Source organism: Gymnodraco acuticeps, unplaced genomic scaffold (assembly GCF_902827175.1).
Source record: "Gymnodraco acuticeps unplaced genomic scaffold, fGymAcu1.1, whole genome shotgun sequence".
Taxonomy (NCBI): domain Eukaryota; kingdom Metazoa; phylum Chordata; class Actinopteri; order Perciformes; family Bathydraconidae; genus Gymnodraco; species Gymnodraco acuticeps.
In genome coordinates, this window is record NW_022992250.1 from 5,150,793 (window position 1) to 5,176,450 (window position 25,658).

At 42.3% G+C, this 25,658-nt stretch overlaps 2 protein-coding genes and 1 non-coding gene across 7 annotated transcripts; 1 reads left to right on the plus strand and 2 right to left on the minus strand.

The window, feature by feature from the left end:
- Positions 1-56: 56 nt before the first annotated feature.
- On the minus strand, positions 57-13,446 carry dpp3 (dipeptidyl-peptidase 3). 4 transcript variants are annotated; one of them, XM_034206709.1, is made up of 20 exons: positions 12,910-13,023; positions 12,724-12,793; positions 11,611-11,769; positions 11,379-11,523; positions 11,151-11,240; positions 10,839-10,976; positions 10,538-10,612; positions 10,235-10,325; positions 9,849-9,979; positions 9,370-9,500; positions 9,110-9,168; positions 8,588-8,782; positions 8,356-8,468; positions 8,164-8,256; positions 5,207-5,269; positions 4,996-5,120; positions 3,028-3,148; positions 2,543-2,722; positions 1,776-1,938; positions 57-879 (listed from the first exon to the last, which is right to left on the minus strand). In XM_034206709.1, the coding sequence occupies exons 3-20, from the start codon at positions 11,733-11,735 to the stop codon at positions 737-739; spliced, it is 2,181 nt and encodes a 726-aa protein (XP_034062600.1). In that variant the 5' UTR covers positions 11,736-11,769; positions 12,724-12,793; positions 12,910-13,023; the 3' UTR covers positions 57-736. The 4 variants fall into 4 exon arrangements, with proteins under 4 accessions (XP_034062600.1, XP_034062599.1, XP_034062601.1 ...); XM_034206708.1 differs by lacking the exons at positions 12,724-12,793; positions 12,910-13,023 and adding an exon at positions 13,188-13,446; XM_034206710.1 differs by lacking the exon at positions 12,724-12,793 and having other exon boundaries at positions 12,910-13,067.
- Positions 13,215-13,296, plus strand: trnas-gcu. The gene has a single exon. It is a non-coding gene; the product is annotated as a tRNA-Ser (tRNA).
- A 1,132-nt stretch (positions 13,447-14,578) lies between the features above and the next one.
- Positions 14,579-18,999, minus strand: cd248b (CD248 molecule, endosialin b). 2 transcript variants are annotated; one of them, XM_034206535.1, is made up of 3 exons: positions 18,805-18,999; positions 17,980-18,413; positions 14,579-16,546 (listed from the first exon to the last, which is right to left on the minus strand). In XM_034206535.1, exons 2-3 carry the CDS (start codon positions 18,401-18,403, stop codon positions 14,823-14,825), a joined length of 2,148 nt encoding a protein of 715 aa, XP_034062426.1. In that variant the 5' UTR covers positions 18,404-18,413; positions 18,805-18,999; the 3' UTR covers positions 14,579-14,822. The 2 variants fall into 2 exon arrangements, with proteins under 2 accessions (XP_034062426.1, XP_034062425.1); XM_034206534.1 differs by having other exon boundaries at positions 17,980-18,999.
- Between the last annotated feature and the right edge of the window lie 6,659 nt (positions 19,000-25,658).

Consider the following 25,658-nt stretch of genomic DNA (forward strand, 5'->3'; position numbering starts at 1 on the left):
TTTCATAAAAATGAAATCAGCTCTGATGGTTCTAATGAAACAAATACAACGAACCATCATATCTAACACATTTTATTTGTGCAGATTCAACACAACATTTCCACATTTTTTAGGCCTTCCAAACACAGCAATATTTTATACACTCAAGTAATCCACAATGACCAACCGGGTACCATTTAAAAAAAATGATTTTTCAGTCAAGTCAACATTAATCTGTAATTTAACAGTGAATACCTTTGAAATTGTCAACAGCAAGGCTGGACAAAAAAAAACAATTCAACCCAATTTTAACCTTGCCATTTAGAAAGTGCAACCTACCTCCAGCCACTTGCATAAACGTCTATTCCCAGGAACATGTTTATTGTCAGGCAGCATTGGTTTAATAGACAGCTCACAATACTTCTGATAAGAAAAATGTGTCCTAAATGCATCAAAAAGAGTGATGTGTTGTATCAGCTCTTATGTGTATTTGATCGTATATATATATATATATTCAAAGGAAGCACCTGACATTGGGTCTGAGACTGAGTCGTGGCTAGAAACTGTGGATGTTGTCTTTGGCAGATATGTTCTTGTCCTATGGCTTTAGTGTATATTATGAAGCTTTACTTTGTTCACTTCAGAAGCGTCTTCCAATTAGCTTGACATCCATTAGGATTCAAATTGCGCTTACATACAATACATAAAAAAATGGATTACAGTTGGTATTATTGAAGCTCAAGAAGCAGACCATCCATCAACACCAGCAGGGGAAGTCTTTTTTGCACAGGGCCAGAAGGTCGGCCTCCAGCTTCTCGGCGTCGTCTTGGAAACGCTCAGTGAAGGAGCAGATCAAACCTGCCGCGCTGCCTTCGTACTCCTTCAGCTCTACGCTGTCCCCTGGAAACCACACAGTCAAACACCATCTAAATACACACAACTCTTTCAAGGGTCTAAAATTGCTTTGCTGCATTTACAATTCCACAACATTTTGAACAGAATATGTCTTTTTAAATGCAATTTTCAATGTTTTTCTAACGTTGTCGATCGTGTTAATTGGTTACCACGGCTTATCATCTAGTATTAATGAATCGATATAATCTCTACTTATTGATCACACATCACTGTAACTGCTCTGTCATGTTATTGATTGTATGTCTGTCCATCATGGCTTCCTTATTTATGTCGTCTGTTTACATGTCACTTTTTTTGTCACTGGATTTCACCAATAAAAAAACAAAACATGAATGAAGTAGTGCAAATCTAAACTTAATTCAAAACAAACAAGGGAATTCAGGCCACTTCGTACATTACATTACATTTAATTTAGCTGACGCTTTTATCCAAAGCGACTTACAATTACCAATCACAGGGACATTCTCCCTGGAGTAACTAAGGACTAAGTGCCTTACTCAAGGGCACACTAGTGGTGGTGTTCCTGGCGGGATTTGAACTCACAACCTTCCGATCTTCAGCCCACCTCACTATCCATTGGACCACCACTATCGTACCTCTTTCACAAACTATTCCACAGAAATGTCTTAAAACTCACTTGTGTAATTTTCACAAATTTGTTTTTTAGATTTGTTTTTAAGTAAGAGTACAATCCATGCATGTTAAAGAGCACACTTACTGACAGGGTTAAATATTACATCTTTTTGGCGATCACTTCCTGTTTTGTCAACCAGGTTTCAGTCAAATGAAATGACAGTCTAAAGACTGAAGTGTTTGTATGTGTGCATCTCAGTTAACGAACACAAGAGAGCCCCCTTACAGGCAGGGATGCAGGTGCTTACCATTGATGTTGGTGTTGGCCTGGACAAACATCTTACGAGCTTCCTTCCTCAGCAGGACCGTCTCCCGGAGGCGCATGAAGTTGTGAGGACCGCCTTCGCTTACCGTGGAGTATCCGTCATAGAGAGCACGGCCCCCTTCCACATCGGCTGTTGCCTTTAGCACCTACAAAACGGTTGGATTTAGAGGAGGGGGAAATCAACTCAGTCATCAAATGTGATACGTTGCTTATTTGATAAGTGCAAGTTGTTATTGAGAAATAGAATTTATATTTTACTAAAGGAGTCACATTTTTTCTTTTTTTCCCCATTATTCATTCATTTGCAGATTTCTTTCTGATATGACCAGTTATTGATTGGTCTATAGAACAAATAAATAAAATAAACAAATTAATAACAATTTCCCGAAAACCAAATCTAATTATTGATTGTTCTGTCCGATCAACAGTCTAAAACATATTGAACTTATTTTATAACTTTTGATAAATATTAAATTACTTTATGTTTTTCAACTTATTTCTGATTTATTTTCCTATTCTACCATGTGAAGTTTTGACCTCCAATAGGCCCATAGAGGAGTGTACTGTAATGCATTGCAATTATATTTGTCTTTTGCAAATGCACATTTTTAATACATCAATATTGTATCACCACAATGTATCTACAGCATATTGTTCATAGCATTTTTATTTTATTTGTTGGACTTGTTACATAGGATCTGCTGTCTGGGCATTATTAGCATGCCAGAAGTGTGGATACAGTATGTTTACCTGCAGTTTGCAGAGGAACCTGTGGATGGCGTCCTTGCCCACAGTGTGGATCTTGCTCCTGTCCAGTGTGATCTGAGCGTCGGGCTTGCCGTCTGGCCCTGTCAGCTCCTCCAGGCCCACCAGCCCCTCCCCCGCCTCCAGCAGGACGCGCAGGATCACGAAACGGGCCTGCATGTGAGCCTTCAGACACACACGTGTGACCAAAACTGTATACATGTCCCGACACTCATATAAACAGAGACAGCCTTAGTGTAAGCTGTATTATAAAACAACACAGACAGCGGAGCCAGTCAGGCTGTAACACATGCCTAATAGTCTGTATGATGACTTCTCTTATAAACACTGTTCCCCCAAATCTATGTGTCCCTGAAGTTGTATATAAATCAAAGTAAAGTATGTACAAAGCCATGATTGAATATACCGGGCTGCAAATAAGTCCAAGTAGAGAGTGAGAGTGAGTGTGTGTGTGTGTGTAGACGGATTACCTGTCTCCAGCTCTTGCTCTCAGGTGTGTAGAACTCCAGGCCCAACAGTCCAGCTCGGACCATGCTCAGCCAGTTGATGTACACCACGTCCTCCGCATCCTGGCCCTCATTGCCAAAGATACTGGAACACACAAAGAGAGGCAATGGTAAGCATACTGACCTCCCTCAGCTTTATATTATAATAATACTACATTGTATATATAAAAAGGCGCCTTACAAGGCTCTCAAGTACAAAAGTACAAAAAAGACAATATAATAATAATAACGTTAACATTCCAATATTCATTCAAACCAGTCTAAATAAAACAACTCAGTTTTTTATTTTAACGAATGTGTAATCAATGAAGTGTGTGATTTTGTGTGTGGTAGAAATAGCATTGCAGCCCCTGTACAGACCAAGTCAAAGATACGACAAACTTGAAAACTCTGTTAAATGTTATTAAATAACTGTTCTTAAAATTACAAAATGTTTTCCAGCTCACGACACTTGGGGATTTAGAGAATTTAGTGGCAACAACCATTTCTGAGTATACAATCTTAAATGGTGAATTTCTAACTATCGAATGTAGATAGAAAGAGTTCCTTTAGTGGCTTATATCAGCGTCCAGTAGGGGTGTAACGGTACACGTACCCGTACCGAAATTATTCGGTACGGGCCCTTCGGTTCGGTACAGGTGTGTACCGAAGTGTACCGAACGAATATAACGTTAAACGTAAAAAATTGAGAACGTGAACAACTTTTTGGAAGTAATCTCAGGTGCTGCGTCGCAGCATTCAGAGTAATTTGCTCACATTGGGTTCAACGCGTCATAGAGCGAGCAAGTCATTTAATTGGATGAGAGGCATACTATGAGAGCTGGTCAGAGGGATGCGTTCAAATGTAGTCAGTAATTTGACGAACTGTCGAAAATTAATGGCGAACGCAGATAAAGTTGAGCTCGAAAATCCTCCAGCATCATTGAAGTCTCCGGTTTGAGAACATTTTGGTTTCGCAGTTACGTACAAGGATGACGGACAAAGACAGGTGGACCGAACCAAAGCTGTTTGTCGGCATTGTTCAACTAAAATTGGTTACGCGGCTGGCAATACATCAAGCTAGCACACTCATTTGAAAAGGCATCACCCGAACGTGAATATCACCGGTACCAAAAGAAAACAGACTGAAGTGCAAACCCAACTCCCACTAGCATGTAATCCTCCACCACTCGCAGAGAGTTCAGACCGAGCCAAAGCTATTACAAACGCCAAATATCCTTATGTTGCCATGTTAGCAAAGCGCTACCTGGCTGTATCTGCTACCTCTGTCCCTAGCGAGAGGGTGTTCTCCACAGCAGGAGACATTGTTAGTGCCAGCAGATCTGCCCTTTCAGCAAGCAATGTGGACAAGTTCATCTTTCTTTAAAAAAACATGAAAATACAATGACAAGCAAGTCCTAATGTCAAGCTGGCTGCTTAGGAACTAGTACAGTACAGTTCAAATACAGATTATTTCAGTTCATCGAAAAGCTGCACCTTAATGTTTATTTTATTTTATATTTTTTTTTAGTGAAGATTCGCAGTTTAATAAAAAATAAAAAACCCAAAACTAATAGTTTATGTTTTGTGAGTACTAGTAGCCTACAGTAAAGTTCAAATACAGATTATTTCAGTTAATCGAAATGCTGCACCTTAATGTTTATTTTATTATATTTTGTATTTATTTGAGTGAATACATTATTCACAGTTTAATAATAATAAAAAATATATATATATATGTTTTATTTTGTGAAAAAAAATTCTGCTGTACCGAAAACGTACCGAACCGAACCGTGACCAAAAAACCGAGGTACGTACCGAACCGAAATGTTTGTGAACCGTTACACCCCTAGCGTCCAGTTACTATATTTCATTTGCCTGCTTTTAAACTGAAATCAAACCATGAAAGTAAAACACAATGAGTTTAGATTACAAGCAGAACATGATATATACCTGAGCACTTTCTTGATGAGACACAGGTAGAGTCCCACACACTCGGCACGGCATTCTTCATAAGAGGAAGCAATGGTGGAGAATTTACTGTCCCACGTCTCACTGCCACGATACCAACTGGTAACCTGAAAAGATACACCCACACCTTCAGTTACTTTGTCTCTTTTTGCAAAATGAACAGTTAAAAAAATAAATTAACAAGCACACTCACCGGCTCTCCAGTCTCTGGGTTGGTCACCTTACTCTTGTCAAAGTTGAATTTGCCCTCGTCATCCTGTGGGAAGAGATGGAGTTTATTTCCCCACTGATGATTCTCCAAAGCGATGCCAGTAAAGTAACCATTTTATCAGGAGAAGTCAATGAAGCTTTCTCATTTCTCTAATTTCCCCTCCTCGACTCCCTGGTCCTCCGGTAGTGACCCGGAAATGGATTTCAGTGCGTCATGTTGAAGGACATCTCATTTCTCTAAATGCACATCGAGGATCGAGCATCGAGGAGGCTCTCTGGAGGAGCTATAATCGAGGATACACGGATGGTTCCTCCGCGGATCCTCCGGAGATGTATTTCTGGCAACAGTGGAGTATAAAAGAGTCGTGACGCACGGCCGGACTTATCTCAACCAATGACAGCTCTGCGTGCATCGCCTGGATATTATTTAATTAACTGCTTTCATCGTGACGCGATGTTTACAGTGAGAACAGCTGTGAGGTCCGTGCAGAAAGCAGAAGTGTGTAGGTGCGTGTGGTACAGTGTGTAGGTGTGTGTTGTACTGTGTGTGTGTGCACGTAGATGCGGCAGACAGACGGGTCTCAGTTGGTTTGGTGTCCTATGCTTACTTTTAATACTTGTAAATAAAACTTATGGCCCGTAATTTCTATTCCCCATTTCAGCGACCAGAGAGAGGGGGGGATATATCCAGTCTCTGATAGTGTTACGTTATTATGAGAGTGCTTTCACACTGGTTTGATTCTGAAATTGTATATATTTATATAAATATATATATGTGGGTGTATATGTCCTCATCTGTAGCCTGTTATTGTCTCATTATACCGCACTGTCAATTAATTCAAGTAAATATATAAGTCGTCATGAACACATCTGTCCATCAGACAGAGGGCTGCTGTGCCTCCTGTCACCATTAATGGACGTCTCTTTAAAATGACCGCTCAGAGGAGAGGAGTTCTTGAAGCTTTTCAGTCTGGCTTTAGAACACATCATAGCACAGAGACAGCTCTGGTTAAAGTCACAAATGACATTCTAATAGCCTCTGACAAGGGACGTGTCTCTATTCTTGTTTTGCTCGATCTCAGTGCTGCATTTGATACTATCGACCATGATATCTTATTGCAAAGACTAGAGCACTTAGTTGGCATACAGCGAACTGCTTTAGACTGGTTTAGGTCCTATCTATCTGAACGCTCTCAGTTTGTACGTGTCAATGATGAATCTTCCACGCAAACCAAAGTTAGCCATGGAGTGCCACAGGGCTCAGTGCTCGGACCTATTTTGTTCACATTATATATGCTTCCGTTGGGCAATATTGTAGGGAATCATTCTGTAAACTTTCATTGTTATGCGGATGATACTCAACTATATTTATCAATCAAGCCTGATGAAATTAATCATCTAAATAAAATTCAAGACTGCCTTAAGGACTTAAAAACGTGGATGACCTTAAACTTTTTGATGTTAAACACGACCAAAACTGAAGTTATTGTACTTGGCCCGAAGAATCTACGAAACAAATTATCTAAAGATATACTAACTATGGATGGCATTAATTTGGCCTCCAGTGAGACTGTAAGGAATCTTGGTGTTATATTTGATCAGGATTTATCCTTTAACGCCCACATAAAATCAATTTCAAGGACCGCCTACTTCCATCTACGTAACATTGCAAAAATCAGGCATATCTTGCCTCAAAACGATGCAGAGAAACTAGTCCATGCATTTGTTACTTCAAGGCTGGATTATTGTAGCTCTTTATTATCAGGGTGTACCAAGAAGTCAGTCAAGTCGCTTCAGCTGATTCAAAATGCTGCAGCTTGTGTACTAACCAGAGTTAGGAAAAGGGACCACATTACTCCTGTTCTGGCTGCCTTACACTGGCTCCCTATAGAACACAGGATAGAATTTAAAATTCTTCTTCTCGCCTACAAAGCCCTTAATGGGCAGGCGCCATCTTACCTTAAAGAACTCATTATACCCTACTGTCCTACTAGGGCATTGCGTTCCAAGAATGCAGGGTTGTTGGTTGTTCCTAGAGTCTCTAAAAGTACAATGGGAGCCAGAGCCTTTTCTTATCAAGCTCCACATTTGTGGAATCAGCTTCCAGTTTGTGTTCGGGCCGGCAGACACCCTATCCGTTTTAAGAGTGCGCTTAAGACCTTCCTTTTTGATAAAGCTTATAGTTAGGGCTGATTAGATTCAGCCCCTAGTTTTGCTGATATAGGCTTAGTTTGTCGGGGGACATCTTACTTCTCTCTGTCTATACCTGTGTACTCTCATGTTCCGATTAACCCAGCTTCCCCAAATGTCTTTCTTTTTGGTGTCTGTATACGCCGGGATCCGGAGTCATGGATGATCCTGCGGTCCTGTGTCCTGGATCGCGAGCCCTGGATCTTGAGTCGTGGCTGTGGTCCTGGATCATAGGTCCTGGATGGATATCCTTGTGGATTCATCTTCCTATTATACACACATGCATTTCCAAACATTTGGACTACCTATGTTGCAAATGTATTATCTTTTCAATTTACACACGGCATCTATTGCACGTCTGTCCGTCCTGGGAGAGGGATCCCTCCTCTGTTGCTCTCCCTGAGGTTTCTCCCATTTTTCCCTTTAAACTGTGGGTTTTCTTCGGAAGTTTTTCCTTGTACGATGTGAGGGTCTAAGGACAGAGGGTGTCGTATTGTCATACTGATATTTTGTACAAACTGTAAAGTCCACTGAGACAAATGTAACATTTGTGATATTGGGCTATATAAATAAACATTGATTGATTGATTGATTCTCATTTCTCTAACCGCCTGCTGCTTCCCTTCCTCTCTCCTCGGTTCCCCTCCTCGACTCCTCAGCTCGCATCTCCTGTGGGCGGGACTAAGACACGAGGATAGGAGTTGGGGAGGGGATTTAGAGAAATGAGAAAGCTTCAATATGTTGACTGACCTGGACTAACAGCTTGCCACTGCCATGGCCCAGCAGCTCATGAAGTCCAACCTGCACCTCGAAGGATGGGCCTTTCCACTTGATGAACAAATCCTAATGCAAAAACACACACGAGTATGCCTTATTAGGGAGTGTGTGAGAGACACAGGAGATAGTGTGTGAGAGAATCAGGTGTGTGTGTGTGTGTGTTACCTTGTCCTCCTCCTGCAGGAAGGTGAGTTTTTCTTTTTGAGTAGCATAGGCTACAGAAAGCACGTTGCCAAGAGACACGTTTTTAAATCCCTCTGACTGTCTGATGTCATCGTCTGTAAACAAAAACATTGTTTTAAGTATAATGCAGCATGACAGAACACAACATTTTAAACTAACTGAACTGTGTTATTTGACATTATGTGTAGTGCAAACTATGTCTCAGTGTACTTACAGTTGGGGATGTTGATACCAGCGGGTATTCCGCTGCCAGCGAAGGTGAGGACATCCAGAGAGGTGAAGTCGGGTTTGAGGAAAGTGTCTTTCTCAAACTCCTTCGGCCAAGGCAGCTCAGGGAGCAGGACTTCTGCGGAGCTCACCAGTTTGGCAAAGCGCTCGCTCATCGCCTTGTTCACAACAGCAATGAATCCTAAGGGGGCCACACAATCATGAAGTTAGGAAGTGATTACAAAAAATAACATCTTGGAGAAAAGACAGGTATATAATCAGAACACTAAGCCTAACAAATACTGCAATATTGTGTCATTCCAAGTGTTGAACATCGTTCTTTACAGTTTGTTCATTTAAAAATGAATGCAATCACTGCTAGGATGAAACTATATTAGCTTATGTACTGGAGTTACAGTAAAAGATCCAGCTAATACTAGTAGTTGCTTTAAAGAAGCTCTAACACATGATCAAGGTTTGGATGACAATACACTTGTTAATCATTGTTCCTGATCACCATTGTATTTACCTTCAAACTCTCCTCTGGAGCCGAATGGGTCTCTGTAGCTCTCTATGAAACCTATATAACTGAGAGAGGAGGGAAATGAAGAATAAGGAGCAGAGAAAGCGAGGTTTAGCTACAATAAAACAAGTGCAGCATGACTAGAGAAAACAACAGATCTTTAAAAAACGTAGATATCTATTAAGGTAAGCATGGTTTGTCAACACAAGCAAAAAGGTTATTTTTTTGTTCATTTGATGTAACTGTGGTACGGTGGGCTTCCTCACCTCTCGACAATTGGTCCCTTGTCTTTGATCCAGTAGCGGGAGCCTTCTTTATGGGCGTCCACTGAGCCTAAAGTGAAGCTGCGAGCGTACTCTTCGAGCATCTTCCTCTGGTTCTCATTGGCAGCATAGGCCTATGGTAATTATTTGTAAACAGAAGAAGAATTTTATAAGTGGTTTTGTTATCGACACATTCAGTTATTAAGATATTTATTTGTGCATTCGTACCACTTTTTCCTATTATTGTTATGCTTTTTGAAATGTAACTTAAGATTTAATTTTGCCATATTTGTCATTATGCTCCATCTTTTTTATTTTCAGGGGTCTTACCGACATTAAATGAATCTCAACAAAAATATGTTTTATGTCGAACACCAAATCAAAATGTATATCGCTCTATCAACTTCATATATTGGCAACTTTGTTCCTGTTGAAAAAATAGAGCCTGCCCATCAACATCAAAGCGTATCCCTGCCTCTCACCTGTGCTTTTTGGAGGTAAAAGGAGACCTTCTCCATGAGAGGAGCATAGTCTCCTCTCTTCACAGTGAATTCTTTGTCTTCAAAGTTGAAGCTGCCGCAGCTTGTCTCACATTCTCCCTCCACTGCGCAGTCTGTAAAGCAGAAAATGACATTTCTTTGTTTAATACTGACTGCGTAGCATCTTTAACAACATTAGTAACATGACAAATCTCTCCACGTCAATTTCTTGGGTATTATGACGGGTTTGAGTTCACAAGTGTGATGTGTCTGTAGCTCACATGTGATACGTATTACATTCTGCATGACAAATCTGTCACTAGTGCAATATTATTGAGAAATGTTCTAAAAATAATTCAATCTTATCCTGGTTCCCATGTCAGACTGACCTTTCTGCACAGCCGAGGCCAGGCGCACCTCATAGCAGGCTTTCCCTTCCTTTTCCCTCTTAAACAGGCGGGTGTTGTAAGCCGACAGTTTCTAGAGATAAAACACAAAAACACAGCTAAGAATCAGACTCGGGAGGAGCCTAAAAACTATTTATACAGGATACACAATCAAAACAGAGGTCAGTGGTTAATGAATATTAAGAAAAACACAACAGACAGGTCTCAAAAACAGAATGGGTTATATAATAAAAGAAGGGTTAGATTATTACAACATAAAATGATGGAGATAATAATATTGCTTACTTTCAAGTCAAGAAACTTCTGAGCCAGCTCAGCATCCTCCAGAGAGCAGTTTCCTGAGAAGTAGGTGGTAATTCCCTGAAGAAAAGAAAAATACTTTGTGAGCTTTATGCGTTTTCACATACGGGTCGCAGTGGGTCGCCTGAAGAACCACACCGGAAGTTTTTGGCTCAATGGCTTTCTTAAGGTCAATACGCAATTTTAGCAGACAACTGAAAGAGGCCAAACTAAAAATCATTGCCAAATGTTCCAGTCCGAACAACATGATTGACCAACGCAGGCATTAAATTATGCAAGATCCCACCTTGTCGCCCAGCCCCAGCTGCTTCTGTCTGTCTTCCAGGGAGAAGAGGAGACACGAGCAGCTGTCCCACAGAGCCTCCATCTCAGCGGGCTGATCCTGGAACGCCTGGCTGGCCTTCACTAGAGTTTTCAGTTTGTCCTGCGTGAACACAGCACATACAGCAGTTTGACAGGTGTTGATAAAACTCAGTTAAAATTCTTGAGGTCATATTAATAAGAGGCATTGTATCTGACTGCATTTGATTGTACGGGAATTCCTCTTTTTTGTGTCCAAACCCTGTTAGTGTTCAAAGCAGCTGAAGTGGATGTTTACCTTGGGTAGATTCGGGATGAACTTGGTGTCTCCAAAAGACTTGTAGTTTCCCATGTTGGCATACAGACCAGCTGCATATACCAAGAACGCCTTAATAGCAAACATAAAAAAAATACAAAAACATATTTGTCATCCTGTGTACAACATAATGATCTTAACACATGTTTCCATTTGTACGTGGGTGTGTCAAGAAGACAGAATCTGAAACCGCCAAACAGGACTGTGTACCTGGTACTCCTCAGGGCTGAGTCCAGCTGCCGTGGCGACCTGTTCCAGCTGTGCAGGCGTCTGCTTCCTGAAGATCTTCTGCAGCAAGACAAAGATTTTTGCCGACTCTGGGGATGTCTGCAGAAGCACTGCCAGACCTCCATACCTAAGACAGCAAATGTTTTTGGTGAGAAATTTCTTAATTTATTGGTGATTGACTTCAACTTGCTACATCCTGGGATAGGTAACATACCAGGCGGCGCGTGACAGGTAGTGGGAGTACATCTTTTCCTTATTTGAAAGCAGACGAAAGGCCTCGGTGCAGTCAAGAGCAGAGACGCCAATGTCATTTGGGAGGTAGTACTGGGAGTCCACCATCTTTAATCTGAGGTTTGACACTGATGACGAAAAACTGAATGAGGGGAAGGGGAGAAAAAGAAAAGAATGGTGAAGAGGAAGTCAGGAAGTTTAAATGGGATGAGAAGGAAAGGTAGAAAAAAGAAATGAGATGAGAGAAAGATGAAAAGAAAGAGGATATTATTGAGTGGAGCATGGGATGAAGCAGAATTACTAGTTAGAACCGACCACATTGGCTTTTTCCATTCTAAATAACTAAGAGCTTCGGGAAGTATTTGCCCACCTGTCTAAGCTTACAGCAGGTTAAGATATCACTGGAAACCAGCTTTTTACAGTATTACATCTGCAGCTTTCTTTTGCAAAGTAGGATTTTTGTGAAAAGATGATCAGTGATGGTATACTTTATTAAAGTCAATCTATGCGATACTGTATAAGGTGATATGTAAAAAAAGGCGTGCAATACCACTTATGGTTATTTTCCGTATCAATTAATATGGTATGGACAATTGTTTTGCCTACCAAATGTCATGAATGACCATCACAGTCAAAGTCATTGTATTATCAAAATGGTTCACCATTTAGTTCCTCCTCAATGTTATAATGATGATCTAATTCTGTTTTATCAGACATTTCAGAAGAGACAAAGGGTATAACGTGCAGTGAATAAAGTGGTATATAAAAGTATAACAAAGTTAATCCAAAATTCAAGCCATGTGGACGAAGATAAAGTTTATTTAAATTACAGAAAAGTTTCGGCAGCAGAGGATTTGAACCTTGACCTTTTATATTGAACCGGCTCAGTGATTCAAGAGGAGTCATACTTATTGAAGCTAGTTTTCTCTTTCACTTTCAATTAACGTATTCATGAAGTGAAGCGTTAAAACTAAAAGCCACACATCTTTTACCGCCCATTCAAAATGAGCCCCCTGGGCAACACAACCACATGTTAGTACCTTTTTCATATACGTTTGGTCTTCAGGCTACTGCAAATTATCCACATCAACGTTACCTTTAGCTCATAGCTCGATGCTAAACCGGCTGCTGAGTACTTTGAGCATTTAAACACGCTGCCAAAACTTCTGCAAGAAAACCAGTAAATCGCAAAGATTATCAGACTAATTTCTAAGTACTATAAGCTGCTATTTAGTACATTTCAATGGGTTTAAAGATGGATACAAATTGAACATCTTGTTACCTTCAATAGCTCCAGCAAACGTCAAATTGCAGTCTCACGCTGTATCACACTTCCTGTGTTCATTCAACATAAGACCCGCCCCTCGTCCAATCACAAGTTGTACAATGTGATTCATGGAATAACTAACCAATCACAAAGTAACTTAGACGGATTTTTATTGCGCTTCATGCATTTTCTAACCAAGAATAACCGTAAATAACACAATAGGGCAACGTCTTGAAACAAGCGCAAGAAGCTGAGAAAATACACATAGATTGCATACTGGTGTGAATAATTACCGTAATGGCATAGATAGAGCGCTACAGGACGAGGTGGCCGAGTGGTTAAGGCGATGGACTGCTAATCCATTGTGCTCTGCACGCGTGGGTTCAAATCCCATCCTCGTCGGAGTTATTTTCCATAATCGAAGACATCTTAGTATCTTCGGGGTCCGATACATGGTGCTCAACGGTAATAATTAGCATGTGGAGAGTGGTCCTATCAACCGGAACCCGTGACAAGGTGAAACTCCGTGAAACGTTGTGTTGGCCAACAGAACGCAATTTATGCTGGACTGTCTCCTCCCCCTACACCCCTCCCATTCCCTCTTCTCATTAACAATAGTTAGAGTCGAGTAGAAAAATCACCGAATACTTTGATTTGTTATTACCATGGTTATTACACATATGAACTAGCAGGGGCAAAGGCATTTAATTTTCATTAGGAGAAAAACACTCAACATTTTCAAAAATGATGCAAATATAAAATCTTAAATGTGCCAAAACACATGCAAAAGAAGAATCTTCACCAACTTGACAACACATGCACAGCATTTACAAAAAGCACTGCATAAACACAACGCTGCAAAGTAAAAGAACGCTGCAAGTAGAACAAACACCAGCGGACACTAAAAATGGTTACTGCTGCGATTATAAAGTTGGTCAACAGTCACTGTTGGCAGGGGTAGTCTGTTTCAAAATGTGAAGTGTTTTGTCAGTATATTTGAAATGATTGGGTAGGCTAGGTTAGCTATCGTACAACATATCTGCAAAAATATCAGAAGGAATCCTGGGATCACATTGTTACAATAAGCCAGTAACATTTATTATTTAAAATAAGTTTCCAGTGACAGTGACAGTTGGCCAACTTTATAATCCCCCCAGGTCTAGGTCCCCTCTGTGCAGGTCCGTCCCTGGCCAACATGAGGCCCCACGCAAAGTGATATGATGAGGCCCTCTGTTTCACGAGCGTCGACGGGGGGGCGTGGAGCCTCGCAGCAGCGAAACCGTGGTGCACCACAATAATTGCGCCGAATAAGCGCATAGGTGCGTTTTGAGCTTCTTGCTGCGTTTTGTTAATTTGCAGCATTTCTTTATTTGCAGCGTTTCGTTTATGCAGCGATGTTTGTAAGTGCTGTGCATGTGATTTCAAGTTGGTGAAGATGTTTCTTCATTAGCATGTGTATTGGCACGTTTGTGTTTTTATAATTGCATTGTTTTTGAAAGTGCACTGCATGCGTTTCTCCCAACGGAAGTGTTTTTGGCCGTTGTATTGCGTTTGCCCCTGTCAGCCACCGTACATATGGAACCATAAAACCATAACCACTCTTTCCAGAGTCTTTCATTCGTCCCTTGATTGAACACATTTTTGTTATAACCTAGACTGGCTTAGAAAAACACACATTATTTCATCATTTTATTGGTTTTATTGAATTCTAAAAAGAAACATGATGAGAAAGTGAAATATTTACAATGGGTCAGCAACAGAAATTATTACATGATGAATGCAGAACCAGTTAGCTGCACTTTATCCAAATGGAAGCACCATAAGAGAAATGTTAACAGACATCTGGGCCTTTAACACATATGAGTGTGTGTGTGTGTGTGTGTGTGTGTGTGTGTGTGTGTGTGTGTGTGTGTTGTTTAATTTAGGGTTCATGCTTGGGTTTTGCCTTCCCTTCTGTCAGGAGGCGTTGCAGGGAGTACCCAGCGATAGCAGTCTGAGAAGCTCAGGCTCTTGTCCACAGCACAGCTGGTGCAGTAGACGATCCCCAGAGCCAGCATTACTACAAGGAACACACACAGAGGCACCAGCAGGGCCACCAGGAGCCAGCTCTTGTCATGCTTCCGTTTCCCAGACCCCTCCCCTGCCTCTGCTGTGCCGCTGACGTCCTCTGCACTGTTAACCTTTGACCCCTCCCCAGTGGCTGACCCGTTTGCAGCTCCATGACTATCTTCTCTACCTTGTATCTTGGTTTCAGCCTCATTATCGATTTCATTGCCTGAGTTTGCTTTTTGCGTTGGGGAGGGGGCTGTCTGATACCGCTTAGGTGATTGGGCATCCCATTGGTTAAGGTGATTGTCTGACACATGTGCCATGTCAGGGGTGAGCACTTCAGGGGCTTCTGTCAGCCATTCAACATCAAAGTTGGTGTCAGCTTCAAAGTTTGGGTCTGGAGTGAACGAGGTGGACCAGAGAGTATCATGGTCAGGGTCCAAGGCAGGCATGTGAGCGAAGTCGATGGGGTCAGGGGTCAGAGTGGAATATTCTTCATCTTCAGGCGACGGCCGGCAGGTAAGCCCATCAGAATTCTGTGTAAAGCCGATATAACAGTAACACTGGTACCCTCCCTTGTAGTTGACACACTGCTGCTGGCAGGGCGCCTCTCCCTCACACTCATCTATGTCCAAACACTCTCCGTCACTTCCCACCTCGTACCCGGGGTCACACAGGCACTTGAACGAGCCCACTGTGTTTTCACAAATGCCGTCACAGCTTCCCTCATCTAGGCACTCGTCTGTGTCCACACACTCGCCTTCATTGTCCTGCTGGTACCCGGAGTGGCAGGTGCAGTGGAAGGTGCCCGGGATGTTGACACAGAGTTGCGGGCACGGTTGTTGCAGACATTCGTCTACATCAGAACACTTGCGGCCATCTGAAGCCATTTGGTAGCCGGGGGGGCATGTGCATCGAGGGCCCCGCTGCGTCTCCACACAGTTGTACTCACACCCCATCTCAAAACAAATGTCTTTGATATGGGGCTGGTCAGTGGGACCGGCGGAGTCAGCGGATAATTCGGGGAGGTCAGTTGAGCTCAGGGGATCGGGCTTGCAGCCGTAACCATCCTCGTCCAGCATGAAGCCCTCATCGCAGTAACAGTAGTAGTCTGTGTCTGTGTTCTGGCAGTGCTGATCACAGCCATGATCCCCGCTGCACCAGTCCTGGTTCTGTTGAGTTGAATCGGGCCCACAAAGTGGGGTATCCCTGGACCAGCCCACTGTCTCGTCGTCTCTCTCCATGCACAGCACCGTCTGCTCAGCACGAGTATCTGGGTCTGAGACGTCTTCAGGGCAGGGTAGAGAAGCCACAGACCCATAGGGCACATGGGTGAGCAGTGAGCTGACCAGGTGAAATGGGGTGGTGTAAACAGCTGGACCACTGCCCTCTTCCTCCAGCGGTGGACACATTCCTTTGTAGTTGTACTGGCAGACGTATCCATCCAACGGTAGGGCGCAGGAGCCGTCCAGCCACCGGAAATTGTCACTGCTCTCACGCCCCCTCTCTGCAGTGTGCACGGTCATGGCCACACAGCGGGGGGCCGCACAAGTCCCAGGGGCGTCTTCTCGGAGCCAGTTGGTGAACTGGCCGTCCTGGTCTCCTGTTGGAAAAAATTAAGAAAAGGACCAGGTCAGAAAAAGTAGAAATTCCCTTCTTTATAACTTCTAGATGTATTTCTAACTACATGCAATTTCTCTTCTACTGTTTAGATCTTTATGACACATTTAAAGTGTTCCTTTAAATCATGATTAAAGCTGCTGTAGAATTTTCTGTTGGTAATTTATGGTGAAAAAAAACATTGCAGTCTATGTGTTGCTGTCACCCTATGTATTATATAATGTTCCTTGGTTGGCTCTGTGTGAGGAGTGGGGGTTTCAGCCTGCATTAATGTCTGCCTCAGTGACTTTATTGATACCACCACTAGGAGGCGCCAAAGTCGGATATGACTCTAAATTCCACACAAATTGAATTTGAAAAGACTTATTTAACTTGCTAATATTTTCCGTTGCATGCCATTTTTTGCAAATATATTATCATACTATAATAGTCTACAGCTGTGTCAGACTCTATAATAGGAGGGGTTTACCACATTAGAATATCTGGTTTGTAATTTTAAAGATGAGTTGCCCTTTTATTGACATATTTATATAATACTGTGAGCATCACAAAAACACATTCACATTTATAAAAATTCGGGTAAAGGCTCTAGATCAAACCCTAGTTAAATAAAACCTATTTAAACCTATAAAAACTATTTACATTGTTTGATACCACCAGACATGAGTTAGGACACATGTTTTTTTGTCACTTGGGTAAACCAACCCTATAAATCAAAGCAGATTGGGGAGGAATCTGACTACGCTGGCCACATAACTCTTGTCTGTGCTAACTCAAGACCAAGGCAGACACTTTGAGTGATAAAAAAACAATCTGGCTTTTACTGGGCCAGCTTTGTGTAATGACTAAATCAGCTTGCGGGTAGCAGTGAGGTCAAAAGGGGATTGAACTTCCAATGTCGTGCCAGCTCCGTCTCTGTGAAACAAAAGTAGCTAATGTAATAACCATCCAGTCAGTGCAGGCTCTGTAGTCTGGCCCGCACAATACTTTAACACCTTAAAGTGATTCAAAAGCGTTTAATACAACTGATGTATGGAAGTTTTAAAACTAAAATATGCCTAATGGTTGTAAATACTGACTCAAAATAATTGAATAAAGGTTTAATTAAAGTTTGTTGGTCTACGTGTTTAACTAGATTGTACATTTCTAAAGACGTCTACGTCTAGCATTGTTTAATACAGTGTTGTTTATGTTGGGCTACAAACTAATGAAGTAGGCAATTATCTATTGAATTAATAACAAATTAAGACTCAGTTCACTGACCCACATCTTTTCCATTAGAGCATAGTCAAAAACTTTAAAATAATTTCCCTGTTTGGGGTAATTTTGTCGCATCTCAGTTATATGGCTGATACAGTGATAAAGCTCAAAATAAGAAAAACTAAAAGGTCAAAGGTTAAAAAGGTGGGACTTTGCCTGTGACCCAGACGAATCCTCTGAGCGGTCTAGTGGATGAACACTGCCGGGGCTGTCGGTGCAGCCCGACCCAGAGACGCAGCCGGGCCCTGGAGCTCTCGATGGCCGACAGCAGCTCGTGGACCACGCTCGCTGCCTCCTGGGTGTGCATGGTTGCCAGGGTCCCACCTCGCTCCCGGCAGCTCCGCCCAGCCTCCCTGAAGGTCCTCTTCTGGAGGAAGACAGCGTAGCATCCTTCCTGGTGGCAGACAGCGTCTCTCTCTTCCAGCTGAGCCGCTGGCTGCTCCCCCTCCGCCTCCTTCAACCTCTGGCCCCGGCACACAGGAGCCAGACAGACCATCAGCAGCCACAGGACACTCAGGAGACCCATGGTGCTGCAACTGCTGCTGCTCCTGCTTCTCTTTTGCATCCTCCACCAAGACATGAGGTTTGAACTAAGCCAACATTCAAATAAATACAGTAAAAATAAATAAGCTAATAAAGTAATATCACTTTTTTCCGATCTCCAATTTAAACTAAACCTGACAAAAGTACAATTAATTGAACAAACCGGAACTTCCCAAACAAAACTTTTTCTATTCTGTTAGTGTATTTGAATAAAAAATCTGGTCCAATTGATCTTTTCCTCAAAGTAATCTGATGCAGGTAAACCCCAAAACTGACATCGGATTACTTTAATTTACATTGGATTGCCCAATTATCCCTGCAGTAAAGAATCGGTCAATCTGTTCATTAGCAGACTTTTAGCATTGCAGCCACAGTTTAGCAGACTTTCATCAGATCAATTATGAGTCTAATAGAAACCAGTGCAGTCCAGTGGAGTACCCTAGAAAGTCCAGTCCAGTCCAAAACAAAGTCCAGTGAAGCAGCAGCAGAGTCCCAGGATTGAAATTGTTGAATGGCCTTCAGCTGAATCCAAAAGAGAGTTAAATAAAGTCCAAATATGAATGTGATGAATTTCAGAAACCCTCTCCTGTATCTGATCCTGCTGGGGCTTTCTTGCCTCTGCAAAGTTGGCTTTCTGACTGAACCCTCAGAAAGAGAGAAGGATGGGGGAGGGTGTAAAGAAGAGGGGGGGGGGGGGAGTGCTACGTAGAGGAAAAAGAAGAATTGTGTGTTGTTTTTTGGAAGAGGGGGCTGGTAAAATGCGAGTGTAAGGAAAGGCTAGAGGGGGTTTGACGGGTTGGTGGGGGGGGGGGTAGCAGAATTGAAAAGCCTCAGAGAGTTATGAAAACCATACGGCTCTATTCTGTCCCCCCATCTAGACTATGGCTTTAAACACACACATGCACTCTCATATACACACACACACACACACACACACACACACACACACACACACACACACACACACACACACACACACACACACACACACACACACACACACACACACACACACACACACACCACACAACACTTCAAGCAGTGCACGCTGCACAGCATCCGCAGGAGTGGAAAGTGTTTGTCAGCTCTATGAGATGCATAGATTTGTCTCCCCCCTTCTTCTTCTCCTCCTCTTCTTTTTCTCGTCCACCTCATGTCTGATTCTCCTTTCCCTGCCCTCATCTAATTTTTTTTGGGTCGCTTAATTTGTTTCTGTTAATCTCATTCTTTCTTTGTCCCCTTATTTTCTCCTTTTCCTTTCTTTCTTCCGTACCAGCTGGACGCTTTTACAGTCCAATGGAAAGATTATGGAACAGGAATAACTTTTGGACTGTGCATACGAGAGAGTGAGTTCATTCGGCTGTACATGTGTCTTAAGCATAAATGTGCCTCAGTGTGTGTGTGTGTGTGTGTGTGTGTGTGTGTGTGTGTGTGTGTGTGTGTGTGTGTGTGTGTGTGTGGGGCTGCCACTCAGGGGCATATGGAGGAGAGGAAACAGGAAATGCCAGATGTGCATCAGCCTGACCTCTTAGTGGTTGGGGAGCAAAGACTTGGGGTACCTCCACTGATGTCATATGATCCGTCCACCATGAATGGTACGCCTGGTGAAAGGTCAAAGGTTGGGTTTGGATTTTCCTAAGAAAAATATCATCTTTTTCTTTCTTCTTTGTATGCTGCAGGAAAGGCCAAAGTAGTAGTAAATTACGCCAACTGTTGTGAGTGTGAGGATTTTAGCCCTAGTAATGTGGATTTAAGCTGACAAACAACTGGGCTTAAGAGTGTAAATGAAGGTCTACCACACAAACAACTGTGGAACAATGCAAGCACCATAAGTGGAAAAGTGCTTGCAAACAAAAGTCCTTCACATAAATGCTCATCACGTTCTCTGTGGAAAGTGTGACCTGCCACAGCCTGATTGAGTTCAGCTTGATGTCATTATTATATGCCGCTGCTTCTTCTTAACAGAGGATGATGAGATGGAAAAGTCCTGCTGCATGTGTAGCTCAATCAGATATGAGCCACAGACATTGTAAGTGATCGCAGTGTACAGCAGATGCGTCTGCTGGCTGTGGTATGTTGGTTTTGGCAGCGGGAGTATATACATTCAATCTAGTTATTTCCAGTTATGTAACGACCATCAGAACTAAGAGAGGGAACAAGCACAAAACCTCAGGATCCTGGAGAACCTAAAGAGCCTTTTGGCCTTGTTCCCCAACTCCTCCTCCTCCTCCTCCTCCTCCTCCTCCTCCTCCTCCTCCGCATGCTATCCTCTGATTTTCTTGGTCAACCCCCGTCCTCCTCTCTCCCTTTCCTTATTTTTCTTTCACCCCCCACGTTCCTTCTCTTTTCCCCCTTGCTCTCCCATTCCTTATCTTCTCCCTGCTCCCCCCTTCTCTTTAGCTCTTATTATTTGGGCTCCCAAGTCAGCAATCTCTCCCCAGGATCCCCTGCTTTTACCCCCAAACCTCCCACACTTGGTCTGTTTATTCTATCATTCAGCCCCTCCTCTGGCTCATACTGCCACGCCCCCAGAGACACATTCCGCAAATGTAATTGATGAAACAGACAAAACTTCTCCTTTCCATCGTCCTGCACCCCCAGATCCCCTTGTTCACATTAATCTACTCACAGCACCTCCAAGCTGCTCTACCTTCAAAGACCTCTAATGGAACCTACAGATCCCTTGATTTTATATTCCCTAACTCCTGGGTCATACTCTACCTCCTTGACTCCTAGACACTCGCCACATATTGTTTCTGGCTCTGATATATTCTCACCTTCTAGCTTCCAAGGAACTGAACTGTAGCTTCCAGCTCTAAAGCCTCTCCATTTCACTTCAACTATTTTTCTAAAAGCTGAATAGCTGTTCTTGAATTGATGTTTTATGGTGGCTACTAAAGCACTGGGACCTTGATAAGACTTGAATAAACACTTGAGGCCCTTTTCTTCACTGAAAGTACATGTATTTGAAGCAAAAGGCTGGGATGGGATACAAAGGGAAAAAAACGATTTTGTAAAACTTGTCATTTGACCACATTGAAAACAATAGGCTGCTGTTCTGAACGTCCACATTTAGACAGACACAAACCATTCCAGATACATTACTACATCTATTGTATTTCACTAACTCACTATTGCAGAAATGGAAAATACATTTGTTAGAGTCTAATGTAGATTGATTAGTTCTCGAAGGCAAGTATAAAAAAACTGACGCTCTTTGGATCCAAAGACATATCATTTGAAAAAAAAGGATTGACATTATTAAGGAACCACAAATTAAACAGAAGATAAAACAGGTACAACTTATTAAAGGCCGTGTGAAAAAACCGTGTCCCCTGGTTATCACTTATTAATCAGAAAGCCAAGTCTAACCTTTCTATTTTTGTTGGTCTCATGTTGAATTTCCATAGTTTTTCTCCAGAGTTTCTTCAGAGATTGTGGATATAACACAGCTTAACCCATACAGTATGCCATTGTCGGACCATTAAGGAAATACACACTTTTACAAGTAAAACATTTCTCTGTTTTGATTCTTAAAAGAAAACTTTATTTTCTTGACTTTGGCACTAAATAAAAAGGATTAGTGCAGGCTACAAGCTTCCTCACTGATGTCAAAGAAACTGCATTTCCTTGCTGTCTTGGATCAGTGAGACTTGCACCATTCAGGCCTATTGAACGGTTTGTGCTACAGTATATGAAATACAGCAGGACACGTCAGTGGTTCATTTTTCCCAACCGCTGGAGTCTTATGTCATGGACACACACACACACACACACACACACACACACACACACACACACACACACACACACACACACACACACACACACACACACACACACACACACACACACACACACACATACACACACACACACACACACACACACACACACACACACACACACACAACACACACACACTGAAGCAATTAGCTGCGGCCTTGTGGTTAAATAATAGAGTTTAGGCATGCCTGGTGATTTCTGTGGAGTGGAGGAAAAAGACGATACTTTCATCCACTTCTCCTACAAGGTCCATATGTTTCATCTTTCAGTGCAGACATGAATGCCCTCCATCCACACCCAGACTGTCAACAAATCCTCACCACAAATATCTGAGCAGACTGGGGTCCCTGTCAAATGGATGAATCCAGAAGGCTTAATTCCCTGCCAGTTCAAATCTCCAGTTACTTGAACAATCAGCTGAAAGAGATTCGAGACGCTTGCAGCTTTTGAAGGTAGCTGCAACCTTTGTTTGCCTTCATTAACCTTTATTTAACCTTGAAGTAGCTTACTGACCATGCTTTTCATCCATGTCCTCATTCCTTCATGCTTAGTTTCACTCATGTTCACACCTGGGATCTACCCGGCACAAACATCGTCGTCAACCAGCGGGCATCTCCAGTGGAACAAATTCAAATTTCAGATTGTCAACTGCCAACCAACTGGGCACCAAAAGGATTTGGAAAACGTGTGTCCAGAAGATGTAAGTTGTCCTAATTTACAAACATTCCTGCATTGCATTCTTTAAAGTGGCATGGAGAATGGAAGAAATGAATATGTATGAACAGCTGCTACAAAAATGTCCACTTAGAAGTCATATGGCTAGTTTAAAACAGACATGGTTTTAATGGAAACTGTGGTGTCTAAAAGCATCGTATTTGCTGAGGAAAGACAGCAAAGGGTTTGGTGACACAAAAACATCTATCATCTGGACTGCAACTTGAGTTTGCTGCACATAAAGAATCACACATGTATAAACAACCCTAAGACAAACACACAGAAAATCTCCAGAAAACTGTTATAGGTTTTTAAAAAGTGCTGAGAGGCAGACAGAGAGATGGAGAGAGTATAATTCCTGACAGATTATTCCTTTACCAGATGATGGACTCAGCTTTTCCATATAAATGGCCATGCACGTACACACACACACACACACACACACACACACACACACACACAACACACACACACACACACACACACACACACACACACACACACACACACACACACACACACACACACACACCACACACACACACACACACACACACACACACACACACACACACACACACCCACACACACACACACACACACACACACACCAACACACAACACACACACACACACACACACACACACCACACACACACACCACACACACATTCACACATACACACACACAGACATCTGACACTTCTTTGTAGGTTACTTCACGATGGTCTACAGAGTGTGTGTGTGTGTGTGTGTGTGTGTGTGTGTGTGTGTGTGTGTGTGTATGTGTGGTAAATGCATTAACAGTGGGGAGAATAGATGACTTCACAAGAAAGGGACAGCACACAAAGGCCCAGACCAACAGAGACCGACAGACGTTGGATGTGTAGGGCCTTTGAGATAACCCACCACACGTCTGACTTCTCTCTGCTCCATTTCCTCCTATTCTCTTAGGTTTTCTCTGCTTAAAACTCCCAGTTTGGACCCCACATCCACATTCCTCGGGTGACCTGACCCCAATTTTCACCGCGTGCCTCATAAAAAACTGTATATTCAGAGTGAAATTGCACAGAAAGAGTAAACTGCCTGACTCAGCATCAGCAAAAGAAGGTTAATCATTCCCTGACCACAATGCTTAAGAATCTGCAGACCAGTTGTGTGCAGAGAAGGAGAATAACAGCCTGTTTTTATTTGCTCACTATTATTTCTGATGTCTTCAATCCACATGGCTGCCGAATCGGAGGTGGTTCAATTTAATCTCAGTGTAATTCTCAGGGAAAAACAGGGGAAGGTAAAAAGGTAATATTGCTTATTGCAAAAACTGCTGTCAAGCTCGATCAAGAGCTGCAAAGTTCCCTAAATCCCTACATTCTCTTTGGCCAGCAGCTGAAGACTTTGTTGTACGGGAAAGATCCCAAGTTATGACTGAGTTAAGATGTATGAAAGTAAAGCAGTGATAGAAAAGTCAGCAGTCTTTCGTTGAACAAATAACAGAAATAGAGAGAGGATAAGTCTGTGATCTTATTTGGTGCTGTGACACACCCACTGCTCAAACACAATCCATCTAGCTTATCATAAAGAGCTAGCCTGGCTCTGTCCAAAGCAGGTCTTAAGGTAACAAAATCTTCATGCTGGCACCTCTAAATCTCACTAATTATTAGACTCCTGGAGTTTCCGCTGGTTGCCAAGCATTTGCTCCTGGCCAAGACATAGTACGGCATAATAACCCCCCATAAAACAACCACAATGTCGTTTTTACGCTTTAGTTTTGATATGGATGAGATACATGTTATTATAGTATTGAAAAGGCGCTGTTAAACACACTTCTTGATTTAAACTTCAGGAAAGATCCAGGTCTCACCCTGTTCTTAGTCTTTATGCTAAGCTAAGCTAAGCTAAGCTAACCGGCTGTTGGCAGATATTGGCATTGGTTTTCTAATCAAACTTTTGTCAAGAAAGCTGCTATTTACTAAAATGACAAAAAGAAGAGGTTGATATGTGTTTTTATCAGGACCAGAATCTAAACTCCCAAAAATGTCATGAAATAAAAACCATAACATTTGTTTGTTTGCATCAAATGAATATAAATAAGTGAAATGAATCTATGGATCTATGGAAAAAACAATATGAATAACAAAGTCTAGATCTGTATGCATCTATAGTCATCATTGTCTTCCCTGCTTTGGGTTGTAAACAACGTTGTAATAATTGGCCCATCAGTCTGTCTCATAGATCTTAATTGTCCAACACAACCTCTTACCTCTCACTCTGAACCCTCTCTCCTGCTACTCCACATACTGACTATCCTTGGGGACACTAACGTTTCCCCCTCCTCCCCTTCAACTTTCCCTCTCTGTTCTCTATTTTTCTCTTCTGTTAAAGTCTGTTGGCATTGCCTGTGTTGCTTCTGGCTTTAACATATTTTTCTCACAAGCCTGTCTTTCATAGCTTTATTTGTCCTAACAATGTGACTTTACACATCCGTCTCTCTCCACTTTGGTTCCCTTTGAGTGTTAGTTGGCCTCTGAGTCGGTGTTTCTGTCTGTCTGTCTGCCTCTCTCTGTCTGCAGATGTGTCTGTCTCTCCTGATGTCTCCTTTACCGTCTCTCCACTCTAACTCATTCACTTTCACAGTTCATCTGATTTTCTGTCTCTGCTGCACACACTTTCTCTCTCTCAGCCAGGCAGAGTTGTACCGGTGTTGTGTTTCAATACAGGAGGAAATATTTTCAACCATGCAGGAAATGTCTGACGTGCAAGAATCGTTCTCTTCTCATGCTCACACCCGCACA